The sequence below is a fragment of the Hemiscyllium ocellatum genome, chromosome 6, assembly GCF_020745735.1.
Source record: "Hemiscyllium ocellatum isolate sHemOce1 chromosome 6, sHemOce1.pat.X.cur, whole genome shotgun sequence".
In the NCBI taxonomy this organism is placed as follows: Eukaryota; Metazoa; Chordata; class Chondrichthyes; order Orectolobiformes; family Hemiscylliidae; genus Hemiscyllium; species Hemiscyllium ocellatum.
This window is the reverse complement of record NC_083406.1, coordinates 117969766-117984103: the sequence shown is the minus strand read 5'-3', so window position 1 is coordinate 117984103 and position 14338 is coordinate 117969766. Positions and strand designations below refer to the sequence as shown.

Sequence of the window (14338 nt, the reverse complement as noted above, 5' to 3'; positions counted from 1 at the left end):
AAATGTGTTGCTGGAGAAGCGCAGCAGGTCAGGCAGCGTCCAAGGAGCAGAAACATTCCTGAAGAAGGGCTTATGCCCGAAACGTCGAATCTCCTGCTCCTTGGATGCTGCCTGACCTGCTGCACTTCTCCAGCAACACATTTTCAGCTAAGAGTAACAATGCTTAAAATTCAGACCACTTTCCCTTCCCCCTGAATGCACCAGTTCTGAGAGCTCAGTTCTTTTTTCTGTTAAATTACAGTGAAGCAAAGCCAAATGAATTGAATTAAATCAACTTTATTGTCCCATATACTGATACGAATGCAATGAAAAGTTTATTGCATCTTAGGTGCATAGAAGCAGATACTTGAGTACAAATTCTTTGGGAAAAAAAATATAAAAAAACTAAAGAAAACAAGTTCAGCATGACAGAAATTCAAAATCACAGCAATAGTTTAGAAAAATTTTTAAAAATGTTCAGAATAACAGTACTTCCACCCTAATATATCAAAAAAGAGGAATTTTTAAAAATGGGCAGCATGGTGGCACAGTGGTTAGCACCAGAGGCCCAGCTTCAATTCCCACCTCAGGCGACTGTGTTGAGTTTGCACATTCTACCCGTATCTGCGTGGGTTTCCTCCAGGTGCTCCGGTTTCCTCCCACAGTCCAAACATATGCAGGTTAGGTGAATTGGCCATGCTAAATTGCTCGTAGTGTTAGGTGAAGGGGTAAATGTACGGGAATGGATCTGGGTGGGTTGCTCTTCGGAGGGTCGGTGTGGATTTGTTGGGCCGAAGGGCCTGTTTCCACACTGTAAGTAATCTAACCTTAAAAAATAAGAGCATTTAAGACAAAGTCCACTGAAACCTTTTTCAGATCCCAAGGGACTGTGATTGTTTTATTTATTGCCTATTTGCAAGAAATTAAAGGATGACCCGAGAGATGAGAGCTATGGAAGGGACATGCAGCGAGAAACTGCAGATGCTGCAGATCTGAAATACAAAGTGCTGAAGAAAGTCAGCAGGTCTGGCAGCATCTGTGGAGAGAGAAAACAGAGCTCACGTTTCGAACCCGGTATGACTCTGCTTCAGAAAGAAAGTGACGGCAATATTATCATGTTCAGTTCTTACTATTGACCTTGCTTTCTGCAAAATCTGAAACCATTCTGTCTAGTTTCAAAGCAGGAGCTGAAAATGTGTTGCTGGAAAAGCGCAGCAGGTCAGGCAGCATCCAAGGAGCAGGAGATTCGATGTTTCAGGCATAAGCCCTTCTTCAGGAATCAAAGTAGTTTCAAAGTAGGGATTGTATTAAAATGGCAGCTCGGCATCACCATATCGAGGACAATGAGGGATGGGCAAGGTTGTTTTGTAGACAATACCATTATTAGGTAAAAACATTTCTCAGTATTGTATTCAAATGTCTAATTTTTATCCAGTTTGATGGCCACTGAATTCTGACCCGGCTAGTGATGCCTGCATCCTGTGAGGGAATGACAGGAAAATAATTGTTCATTTCAAATTGGATAAAAATTAGGCATTTGAACCCAACATTGAGTAATAGTTTTAGCTGATAATGGCATCAGTTACAAACAAGGAGAAAGTGAGGGCTGCAGATGCTGGAGCCCAGTGGTGAGAGCGTGGTGCTGGAAAAGCACAGCAGGTCAGGCAGCATCCGAGGAGCAGGGGAATCGACGTTTCGGGCAAAAGCCCTTCCTGATGATGTGCCTGACCAGCTGTGCTTTTTTTTAAGATTAGATTACTTACAGTGTGGAAACAGGCCCTTCGGCCCAACAAGTCCACACCAACCCGCCGAAGCGTAACCCACCCATACCCCTACATTTACCCCTTTACCTAACACTATGGGCAATTTAGCATGGCCAATTCACCTAACCTGCTCATCTTCGGACTGTGGGAGGAAACCGGAGCACCTGGAAGAAACCCACACAGACACGGGGAGAATGTGCAAACTCCACACAGACAGTCGCCTGAGTCGGGGAATTGAACCCAGGTCTCTGGTGCTGTGAGGCAGCAGTGCTAACCACTGGGCCACTGTGCTTTTCCAACACTACACTCCCATCATTTACAAAACAACCTTGCAACAATGGGCACAATAATTGCATTAATTAAATATCCAATTACAAGCATTACATGGGAAAGGACTCAAGAATACGCAAGGGATCAACAGAACAATTGTGGGGCCAAAGGAGAGCTCGGTTTATGGAGGCAAGAAAGAACATTGAGGAATCTCTGACCTGGTCTGGCCTCCATGTGACTCCAAGCCCACAGCAATTAGGCCATTATTGGAATATTGTGTGCAGTTCTGGTCTCCCTGCTATTAGAGGGATGTTGTGAAACTTGAAAGAATTCAGGAAAGATTTACAAAGATGTTACCAGGGTTTGAGCTATAGTGAGAGTTTGAAAATGCTGGGGCTGTTTTCCCTGGAGCGTCTGAGGCTGAGGGGTGAGGTTTCATAAAGTCATGCGGGACATAGACAGGGTGAATAGACAAGGTCTTTTCCGTGGCATGGCAGAGTCCAAAAATAGAGGGCATATGTTTAGGATGAGAGGGAAAAGATTTACAAGGGACCTCCGGGGCAACCTTTTCACACAGAGGGTGGTGCATGTGTGGAATGAGCTGCCAGGGGAAGTGGTGGAGGCTGGGACAATTACAACATTTAAAAGGCATCTGGATGGGTATATGAACAGGAAGGGTTTAGAGGGATATGGGGCAGCTGCTGAAAAATGCGATTAGATTCATTTAGGATATCAGGTCGGCATGGACGAGTTGAACTGAAGGGTCTGTTTCTGTGCTGTACATCTCTATGTCTCTGAGTGTAGCACAGTTGATTCTTAACTACTCTGTGAAATGACCTGAGCAAGCCACTCAGCTCAAGGGCAATTAGCGATGAGCAACAAAAGCTGGCTATAACATTCATGTTTTGAGTCTGGTGTGACCTCTGTTCAGAAATCTGAAACTGTAACTCTGTTCCTCTCTGCAAAGACCTGCTGAGGTTTCTCTTGCACTTCCTGTTTTATATCAGGTTTCCAGCATCTGCAGCATTCGTTTTTTTTGGTGAGCGACTTTCTCCCTATCTCATCTGTTCACCTCGTCCATGCCTTCAATGTCTCTAAACTCAGCTATTCTAACACACCCCTGACTGATCCCTGTAAAACCTGAGAGTGACCAAAACTCTGCTGCTCAAGCCCTGAGTCAGACCAAGCCCTGACCACCAAATAATCCACATTGACTCTTGATCCAGAATTGTTACTGTGTTAAAAATTCCCACCCTTGTTCTCAAATTCCTATATGGACCTCTCCAATGTTGAAACCCTCTTAAGCTCTACATTCCTGTGAGGGAATCTGTACTCTTCCGAGCTCTCGTAACACCCCAGTTCAATTGCTGCACCTTCAGTGGCCCCTCCTGGATCCTAGGAACTTAAACTCTGGGATTCCCTCCTGGAATCTTTTTCACTAGTCTCCCCTCTCCACCTCCATTACTCTCCCGGTCATAAAGCCATAGAAATGTACAGCATGGAAACAGACCCTTAGGTCCAACTTGTCCCTGCCAACCACCACGCTACCCTTCAGCCTGAGTATTTTGTTCACTAATTTCATAGGAACATACACTGTGAGCAGCAGGGTGGCTCAGCGGTTAGCACTGCTGCCTCACAGTGCCAGGGTCCTGGGTTCGGTTCCTGCCTCAGATGACTGTCTGTGTAGAGTTTGCATGTTCTCCCCGTGTCTGTGTGGGTTTCCTCCCACAGTCCAAAGATGTGCAGGTCAGGTGAATTGGTCATAGTGTCGGGGTAGAGGAATGAGTCTGGGTGGTTTACGTTTCAGAGGGTTGGTATGGACTTGTTGGGCCAAAGGGCCTGTTAGAGATTCTAATCTAATCAAGAACAGGCCACTTGGCCCTTTGAGGCCACTCTGCTGTTCAGTAATATCGAGATTTTAACCACCTTCCTATATGTCCCCAAATCCTCTTTCAGGCCCATTCGATCATCAAGAATCTATTTATTTCTGCCCCCTTAAAGATATTTAATTGTCTGGTATTGTCCTGGGGTATCCTCCCCATGTTAAGACGCTATATAAATGCATGTTCCTGCTGCTGAAACCATCTGGCTGCTTCTCTTTTAGGCTGGCCGGCTGCTATGAATCTCTGGATGGCGGGAACACTGCAGATGCTCTGGTGGATTTCACCGGCGGTGTCTCGGAGCCGATCGACCTGGTCCAGGGGAACTTCAGCACCCTGGAGGATCAGAGACTGCAACTGTTTGAGAAGCTCCTGAAGGTGTTCAGCCGTGACGGCCTCATCAGCAGCTCGATCAGGGTAACCATCAACTCTCCACTTGGTGCTGTTGACCAGGGAGCTAATAATAACAGGAAACTGCACTCAGAATCAGAGAGATGTACACCATGGAAACAGACTAGATTAGATTAGATTACTTACAATGTGGAAACAGGCCCTTCGGCCCAAAAGGTCCACACCGACCCACCGAAGCGTAACCCACCCATACCTCTACATTTACCCCCTACCTAACGCTACGGACAACTTAGCATGGCCAATTCACCTGACCCGCACATCTTTGGAATGTGGGAGGAAACCGGAGCACCCAGAGGAAACCCACGCAGACATGGGGAGAACGTACAAACTCCATACAGTCAGTCGCCTGAGTCGGGAATTGAACCAGAGTCTCTGGCGCTGTGAGGCAGCAGTGCTAACCACTGTGCCACCGTGCCGACCCTTTGGTCCAACTCATCCATGCCAACCAGATATCCTATCTTAATCTCGTCCCATTGCCCCTTTTCCCTCTAAATCCTTCCTGTTCATATCCCCATCCAGATGCCTTTTAAATGTTGTTATTGTACCAGCCTCCACCACTTCCTCTGGCAGCTCATTTCATACATGCACCACCCACTCCATGAAAAAGTTCCTCCTCAGGTCTTTTTTAAATCTTTCCCCCCTCACCTTAAACCTGGGCGGCACGATGGCACAGTGGTTAGCACTGCTGCCTCACAGCGCCAGAGACCCGGGTTCAATTCCTGCCTCAGGCAGCTGACTGTGTGGAGTTTGCATGTTCTCCAGTGTCTGCATGGGTTTCCTCCCACAGTCCAAAGATATGCAGATCAGGTGAATTGGCCATGCTAAATTGCACGTAGTGTTGGGTAAATGTAGGGATATGGGTGGGTTGTGCTTCGGCGGGTCGGTGTGGACTTGTTGGGCCGAAGGGCCTGTTTCCACACTGTAAGTAATCTAATTTAAACCTATGCCCTCTAGTTTTTGTCTCCCCCACCCTGGGGATATCTGGTCAGCATGGACGAGTTGGACCGAAGGGTCTGTTTACATGCTGTACATCTCTATGACCCTCTGACTCGATATAAAGCTTTTTACTGTCTCAGAAGAAAGTGAGGACAGCAGATGCTGGAGATCAGTTTGAAAAGTGTGCCACTGGAAAAAGCACAGTCAGTCAGGCAGCATCCGAGGGGCAGGAGAGTCAATGTTTCAAGCATGGATGAAGAGCTTATGCTCGAAACGTTGACCCTCCTGCACCTCAGATGCTGCCTGACCGGCTGTGCTTTTCCAGCACCACACTTTTTGACGTTTTACTATCTCAGGAAGGCTTTATAACCGGTGAAAGTCTTCTTGAAGTACAGTCAATGCTTCCTGACTCCACCACCTGACCTGTCTGCGCCCGTAGTGGGGTGGGTCACAGTGTCAGAACCAGGAATCAGCTACCACCTCACTCAGAGGGTTGCGTATGTTTGAAATTCTTTACCCACGATGGTTGTGGATGCTCAGTCGTCGATTGCATTCAAGATTGATGTCAATGTTTGCCAGCTCTGAGGGAAATAAGGGAGATTTGGAGATGGAGGTAGAGGATCAGCCATGATCTTGCTGAACAGTACAGCAGGCTTGAGAGGCTGAATGGCCATCTCTATAAATCTCCAGGTGCAGGGTACAAGACCTGACACCCACATGGAGGTATTGTTTGAGTTTGACCCCAAAGAGCGAGGAGCCTGTGTGTTATTTGAACAAAGTCAGTTGCCATTCCCTGACAGCAAAGAGTGGTTCCCCTGCTGACCTCTTCCCCCCCCTCCATCCATCTGGCCTATTTGGCCATTTGGACCTTCCCCATGTAGCTCAGTCCAAACCTGCCACCCCACCCCATCCCACCACCCCCGCCCCGCCCCTGGGATCATGGGTCCCATGAGCTCCCTCCGTGTTAAGTTAATCCTGGGGCTTGTTTCGTTCACTGTAGGTCTCATCAGCTGCCGAGATGGAAACCCGCCTGAGCACTGGCCTGGTGAAAGGCCACGCCTACGCCGTGACTGATGTCCGGAAAGTACGCCTGGGCCACGGCCTCCTGGCCTTCTTCAAGGCAGAAAAGCTCTTCATGATCAGGATGAGGAATCCCTGGGGTCAAAAGGAATGGAACGGGGCGTGGAGTGACAGGTGAGACCCCCCCCCCTTCGACAGCTTGGTGTGGGTTGGGGGGGTGCAGCTTCATGTGGTGAGGCCTGTGGTACAGCACTCAGCTTCACCATGTTGGCATTGGCTGAGGTGATCCTTGGTGCAATGTCAAGTCACAACAATAACCAATAAGGAGAGACTTCTTCACCCAGAGATGGGGAGCCTGTGGAGTTCTCTGCCACAGCAAGCAATTGAGGTTAGAGACAATAAAAAAAAACTGTGGATGCTGGAATCCAAGAGGCTGGAAGAACACAGCAAGCCAGACAGCATCAGGAGGTGGAGAAGTCGACGTTTTGGGTGTAACCCTTATTCAGGACTGGGGTGTATGTGTGTGGGGGGGAGCTACAGATAAAGGAGAAGGTGGGGGCAGGGTGGCAAAATGGGGGTAGTTGAAGACAGTATCCTGAGGAGAAACTGAGCAAAAAGGATTTTTCCTGCTCTGGAAGAATCCAGAACTTGCGGTCACTGGTTCAAAAGAAGATGTCAACCATTCAAGACAGAGGTGATGTGAAGATGCTGGGGCTTTAAGACGTGTGTTTTGTCCTAGTTTCTTTTCGAGAGGGATTGAGGGACAAGAGAAGAGCAACTTGTGAAGCCTTGGGTATTTTGTTTTAAAAGCTGGAACAATAGAAGCAGTCTGAATGGGTGTGGTCAAGCTCCAACCCACAGTACCAGGAACTTTTTAGTTTTTAGTTTTCAGCAGCAGTTGCTGCTGGGCCCTTGAAGAAATGGAAGCTATTTCTCCCACCCTCAATTACAGCCAAAAGCTGGGGGTTCTCTTCCTGGGCTGTTGAATTGCATGTGAGGCAAGATCTGTTTTCTGAATTATCCTTTCGCCACAGGGTGTGTTTAGGGGAGCTAAGTTATTCCAAGTTCATCTGCCTTTTGTTGTATTTTGATGATAGTGTTTGAATAAATTGTGTTTTGCTTAACGCTGAGTAGTTTGACCAATCGAATTGCATCTGGAACACAACATCTGACATTTACCTTTAAAATAAGAAAAAATTAAGGTCTAGGCTACCTTCTTAATATACTTTGAGAGGGTCTGGTCTGGTCCATCAGAGTGAGACATTTTTTATTCTCTGACGATCATGAATCTTTGGAATGCTAGCCTTCAAAGACAACAGAAGCAAAGCCTTTGACTATTTTTAAGGCAAAGATAGAGTCTTGATAAGCTATTGGGGTGAAAGGTCATTTGGAGTAGGATGGGGTAATAAGATCATGGCTGATCTGACTGAATAGAGGAGACTTGAGGAGCCAATTGGCCTGCTCCTTACTGGTATGTTTGTATAGAAAGAGGCAATTTGGCTCTCATATCTTCTCCACTATTCAGTTAGATCATGATAATCATCATCTGAACGTCAGAATGTGGAACTCACCACCATGAGGGTTTTTGAAGAGAATGAGATGGATCTGTTTAAGGTACATCTAGAAAAGCATCTGAGAGAGAAGGGAAGTGATGGATATGTTGAAGGAGTGAGGCTTGACTAGGGTTTAACAATGGCTTGAACAATTTAGATTAATTGCCCTTCAGTGCTCACAAACTTGGAACTTTGATGTCTGTGAGTAAAAACATTCTGCTTGAATTTCCTCCTTAATTTTATTTTAATTTTTTTTATTATACCCAGAAGTGGTTCACACGTCCAAAGTGAATCACCTTTGTTCACTATACATGGCCTCATTGTTTGTCCTGTTTCAGTCGCGGGTCATGGGACTTATTCCATGCAGAGCCTAGGGAGACTGGAATAACTATCTGTCTTCACAGCTCTCAAGAGTGGCAGAAGGTCAGCAAGGGAGAGCGTGAAGCAATGGGTGTCACCGTGCGGGATGACGGAGAGTTCTGGTAAGTCTTCCAGAGAGTCTTCTTTTTGTCGATGGATCAGATGTTTCTGAAGTTTCTGCTTTTTGGAATCTAGATTGTTCCAGAGTTAATCAATGGTCGCTTCTGAGTTCCTGCAATCATGGACTCCCAGCCTCATTAACTTTGAGTTGACACCTTTCTGATGTGGGAAGAAGCTCCGAGGTTTGAGAACAGGAGGAGGGAAGCAGTGATTCGTGTGAGGAAGGGAAGATTGAGGTGGAGCAAGAGGCTGCGTGAGAAATATGGGAAAACATTGAAGGGACGTAAAGTTTCACTCTTGCTGGAAGGGCTAATGAAAACAAGAATGGATCCCTGACCCTCCCTGATCAGAGTAGATGCAGGAAGGATCTCCCCACTGGTGGGAGCAAACCAGGGGTCACAGTCTATGGATATTGGGGAGGCCATTTTGAACTGAGATGAGGAGAAATGTCTTTACATAGAGTGTGGGAAGCCTGTGGAATTCTCTACCACAGAAAGTAGTTGAGGCCAAAATATTGAATTGGATATAGTTCTTAAGGCTAAAGATTTAAGAAGACAATTCACCACCACCTTTTCCAGGGCAATCAGGATAGACAGTAGATGTTGACTAGCCAGTGATGTCCATGTTCTAGGAGTCTAAATAAAGAAAAACAAATGGTTTTGTTAGGGTGGTGTTTTATTGGGAATAACAAGCTAATAAAGTTTGTGCCTTCACACAGCCTCAGGACAGCCTAAAGTTCTGTTCATCCAATGAAATATAGCCATTGTAAGAAATTGTACACAGCAAGTTCCCATAAACAACAATGACAGTTCTGTTTTGGTGATGTTGAAAGCTTCGAGTAAAAAGTGAGGTCTGCAGATGCTGGAGATCAGAGCTGAAAATGTGTTGCTGGTTAAAGCACAGCAGGTCAGGCAGCATCCAAGGAACCGGAAATTCGACGTTTCGGGCTAAAGCCCTTCATCAGGAATTCCTGATGAAGGGCTTTAGCCCGAAACGTCGAATTTCCTGTTCCTTGGATGCTGCCTGACCTGCTGCGCTTTAACCAGCAACACATTTTCAGCAATGATGTTGAAAGCTTCAATGTTAACTCGTACTCTGAGGAGAGACTCCCCTGATCTGTGTTGAGTAAAGAGATAGGGTTGTGTGTATTCACCTGCCGTGCTGTCTGACTACAGTCCTTGTTTGGATTCCAGGATGTCGTTTGATGATTTCTGTGTGAACTTCACAGACCTTGTTGTCTGCCGTATCATCAACACCTCCTTCTTCAGCTTCTACAAGACCTGGGAGGAGGCCATGGTAAAGGGCTCATGGACCAGGCACGAGGACCCCCTGAAAAACCGTGCTGGAGGCTGCATCAATAACCGCGACACCTTCCTGCAGAATCCACAAGTAAGGACTGCGTCTTGTTGAGCTCTTCAATATTTCAGATATCTTTCTGATGTGGAGGATGCTCCAAGGGTTGAGACCAGGAAGAGGGAAGGTGAGGCAAATCAGGGAGCAGTGGTTCATGTGAACGAAGGGAAGATTGAGGTGGAGCAAGAGGCTATGTGATGTTATTGGAGGTGATATAGTCTATTGACTTGCTCTTCACTGTTTCAAAGAACCTACGAATAGCTGGTAGACTCCAGCTCACCTTGAAAGCTTTAATAAGACTTTATGTTCAGCAAGCCTTAGTTGGGTATTGGAAATGACACTGGACTCTTAATCCAGAGGGCATGGTTCAAACCCCACCATAGCAAGCGGTGAAATTATTTAGTTCAATAAAAATCTGGAATTAAGAGTCTACTGATGACCAGGAATTGATTGTTGGGGAAAAACCCATCTGGTTCATTGATGTGCTTTGGGGAAGGAAACTTAAGCCTACACATGACTCCAGACCCAAAGCAATATGCCTCCTGGGCAATAAATGCTGGTCAAACCAGTGATGCCTTTATCCCAAGAATTAATTTTTTAAAAGTGGTGACGAGTGGAGTTTAAATTCAAGTCAATAAATCAGTCAAATGGTAGTTAATCTGAGTGATAGTGACCTAAACACACTGTCATTGTAACACCCTATCTGGTTCATTAAGGAAATCTTCTGTCTTTACCGCTCTGGCCTGTGTGTGATGTCTCTGGCTTGGCCAGTATTTATGGCTGATCCCCAATTGCCCAGAGGGCAGTTAAAAATCAACCACATTGCTGTATTCTTGGAGTCTCAGAAGTTGACCCTTAACTGGTCTCTGAAATGACTTAGCTAACCGTTCAGTTCAAGGGCAATTACCAAATGGTAATTTATGAAAATTGGGAAATAACTGATATTAGTGTATAAATAATTTGGATGAGATTGCAGAAGGCCTGGTTAGTAAATTTGCAGATTAACCAAAGTTGGAAGCACAGTCAACAGTGAAGAAGGTTATCTTAGATTATAAAGGGATCTTGATCAATTGGGTCAATGGGCTGAGGAGTGGCAGATGAGGTTTAATTGGATAAATGTGAGGTGTTGCATTTTGGTGAAAGTGAGAACTTGGGTAGTGTTGTAGAACAGAAAGACTTCGGGGTTCAGGTACATAATTCTTTGAAGTTTGCATCACATATGGACAGGGTGGTTAAGAAGGCATGTTGCCTTCATTGCTCAGACCTTTGAGTATAGGAGTTGGGACGTCATGCTAAGGTTGTGCAGAAGCTGAAAAATGTGTTGCTGGAAAAGCGCCGCAGGTCAGGCAGCATCCAAGGAGTAGGAGAGTCAACGTTTCGGGCATAAGCTCTTCTTCAGGAAGCATAGGATTCCTGAAGAAGAGCTTATGCCCGAAACGTCGATTCTCCTGCTCCTTGGATGCTGCCTGACCTGCTGCGCTTTTCCAGCAACACATTTTTCAGCTCTGATCTCCAGCATCTGCAGTCCTCACTTTCTCCAAGGTTGTGCAGGACCCTGGTGAGGCTTCTTCTGATGTACTATGTGCAGTTCAGGGGTGGCCCTTCTATCAGAAGGCTACTAGTAAACTGGAGAGAGTTCAGAAAAGATTTACCAGGATGTTGCCAGGACTGGAGGGTTTGAGTTATAAGGAAAGCTGGATAGGCTGGGACCTATTTCACTGGAGCATAGGAGACTGAGGGGCGACCTTATCGAGATTTATACAATCATGAGGGGTAGAGGTAATGTGAATAGCAAAGATTTTTCCATTGGGTACGGGATTTCAGAACTGGGGGGCAGGTGGCATATTTTTAAGGTGAGAGGAGAAATATTTAAAAAAATATGAGGAGCGACTTTATTTACACAGAGAGTGGTTCGAGTGTGGAATGAACTTCCAGAGGAAGTGATGGAAGCAGGTACAATTATAACGTTTAAAAGGCATTTAGGTAAGTACATGAATAGAAAAGGTTTGGACAGAATACAGGCAGGTGAGACTAGTTTAGTTTGGGATTATGGTCAGTATGGACTAGTTAGACTGAAGGGTCATTTCCATGTTGTATGAGTCGATCACTTTATGACTGTAGCAGACCTGGCCATGAAGTTTATCGATTGTCATTAATAATCCATCTGGCCAATTAGGGAAGGAAAAGTACCCAGTCGACCTGTACGTATCTCCAAACCCACATCAGGTTTCCTCACAGCTTCAATCTTCATTACCCCCCCCCTGACATGGACCTAGTAAGTCATAATCTGCAATGGTGGAATTGTCTGAAGGGGATGAAAAAACCATTCCTGATCCGGTTTTCCAGTATCATGTCACTCTGTTGAATCCAAGCTTCAGTGAAAGCACTCTGACCATACTGTCTGTAGCAGTGGTGAATCACTGTCGGAGGAATTAGCCCAATAAAACAGAGGAGAAAGTGAGGACTGCAGATGCTGGAGATCAGAGCTGAAAATGTGTTGCTGGAAAAACGCAGCAGGTCAGGCAGCATCCAAGGAGCAGGAGAATCGACATTTTGGGCATGCCCGAAACATAAATTCTCCTGCTCTTTGGATGCTGCCTGACCTGCTGCGCTTTTCCAGCAACGCAATAAAACAGAGACCACACAAACCAGATCGGGTGAAATTGACAAGCTGTTTATTACAAGCGATATCGCTGGAAGAGACATTGACAGTCTGTCCAGGTAAATCAAGGGTTCTCTTCCTCAAGCTGAGGACAAAGCCAGGTTTTATAGGAATCTTGTACAATAAGGTTAATTAAAATGGGGAAAGATACAAAGTATTTGGAAATGGAGTAATTCAGTAACAAAGGTGATAATTGAGAAGCAGTTATCGGAAGAATGTCCTGATACTTGATACAATGTACCATCCTGAGAGTATCAGTGAGTTCTTGATGGGATCAGGAGATTCCAACTCTCTTTTCAGGTAGGTGAGAATGTCTCCTTTGAAACAGTAAGGTGTTTCCATTGTTCCTGTCCTGGGTGCAAGGTCCTTGGTGGTGCCTCTCTGTCTGACCTGTTCTTTGTGTGGCTTTGGTATTGCTGTGTTATCAGACTGCCCTAGGGGCTTTGGGACAGCTGCATTGACAGGGTGTTGTTAGTGTGCTGTGTGAAGTGTATTCCCTTGTCTGCGAGTGCTATCTGGTTTTACTTGTCAGCCTGTTTGGTCACTGCTGAGGCATTTTGGGTGTTTCTGGTATTGTTTGGCCAAGTTTGCTTTCCTATGTTCTGTGTGGGCCGACTATGGACAGGCAGGGTGTCAGATCTTTTCCCACAATCACTATCTTGAGGACACCTCGAGATAGGCACCTAAGGATTGCCATTACATTCTTGGAATCCATCGAGTCGGCTTAGATAGAAATTAAGAAACAGACCATTCCTTTGTGGAGACAGTTTACTGACTTGCTCAGTCCCATTGCTCTGAGTACCGCAGCTCGCTGTCTGCATGTGCTCAAAGATTATTAATATTCACCACCAATTCTTTTAAACCTTAACAATGACACTAACAAACAATCCCTACAGTGTGGAAACACCATTCAGACCAACGAGTCTGCACCGACCCTCTGAAGAACGGCCCACTCAGACACATCCCCTTGCCCTCTCCCTGTAACCCTGCATTTCCCATGGCTAACGCACTTAACTTACACATCCCTGAATACTATGGGCAATTTAGCTTGGCCAATCCACCCTATCTTGGAACATCTTTGGAACTGTGGGAGCAAACCGGAGCACCTGGAAGAAACCCACACAGACACGGGGAAAATGTGCAAACTCCGCACAGACAGTCATCCAAGGCTGGAATTGAACCCAGGTCCCTGGCACTGTGAGGCAGCAATGCTAACCACTGAATCACTGTACCACCCATGGCCAAACATTATTATAATAGGTAGCGGCCTTACACTCTGTGCAACTCTTGAATGAGTGTGAATATGGAAAAGTTTCTGACCTCTAATAGTGTGACTCTAACTGAATGTGGAGTGTTGGTTACCACTCGCTTTGTGCTTTAGAGTGTTTTCTCTGGTTTCTCTCTGCAGTACATGTTCGATGTCAAAAAGGAAACGGATGAAGTATTGATCTGCCTCCAACAGAAAGATGTTCGTTATAATCGAAAGCAGGGCAGAGGGGAGAAACTGTCGATGGGGTTTGAGGTCTACAAGGTAAGACCATTTAAATAAGCAGTAAAAAGTGAGGTCTGCAGATGCTGGAGATCAGAGCTGAAAATGTGTTGCTGGTTAAAGCACAGCAGGTCAGGCAGCATCCAAGGAACAGGAGAATCAGCCCTGATGAAGGGCTCTAGCCTGAAATGTCGAATTTCCTGTTTCTTGGATGCTGCCTAACCTGCTGTGCTTTAACCAGCAACACATTTTCAGCATTTAAATAAGCAGCCAGTCTCTCTCAATGGAGAGGAAATCCCAGGCTGAAATGTCTCCGATGATCTTTTCTAAATGGTAGAAAAACGTGAGGACTGCAGATGCTGGAGATCAGAGCTTAAAAATGTGTGGCTGGAAAAGCACAGCGGGTCAGGCAGCATCAAAGGAACAGGACAATCGACGTTTCAGGCATAAGCCCTTCTTCACTTTTCTAAGTGGTGTCAAGCTGCCATGTGTTTTTATTTGTAATATAACTACCAGCGCCCAAATAGTGCCAGGCGAGGAGG

General features: G+C 45.8%; 1 protein-coding gene across 2 annotated transcripts in view; it reads left to right on the top strand.

The window, feature by feature from the left end:
* Positions 1–14338, top strand: part of LOC132816553 (calpain-5-like) — a 112194-nt gene that overhangs the window by 84910 nt on the left and 12946 nt on the right. For both annotated transcript variants that reach the window (XM_060826305.1, XM_060826304.1), the window contains exons 5-9: positions 4117–4309; positions 6240–6433; positions 8217–8294; positions 9486–9681; positions 13716–13838. In XM_060826305.1, coding sequence (XP_060682288.1) covers positions 4117–4309; positions 6240–6433; positions 8217–8294; positions 9486–9681; positions 13716–13838 — 784 coding nt within the window. The remainder of the gene's footprint in view (positions 1–4116; positions 4310–6239; positions 6434–8216; positions 8295–9485; positions 9682–13715; positions 13839–14338) is intronic.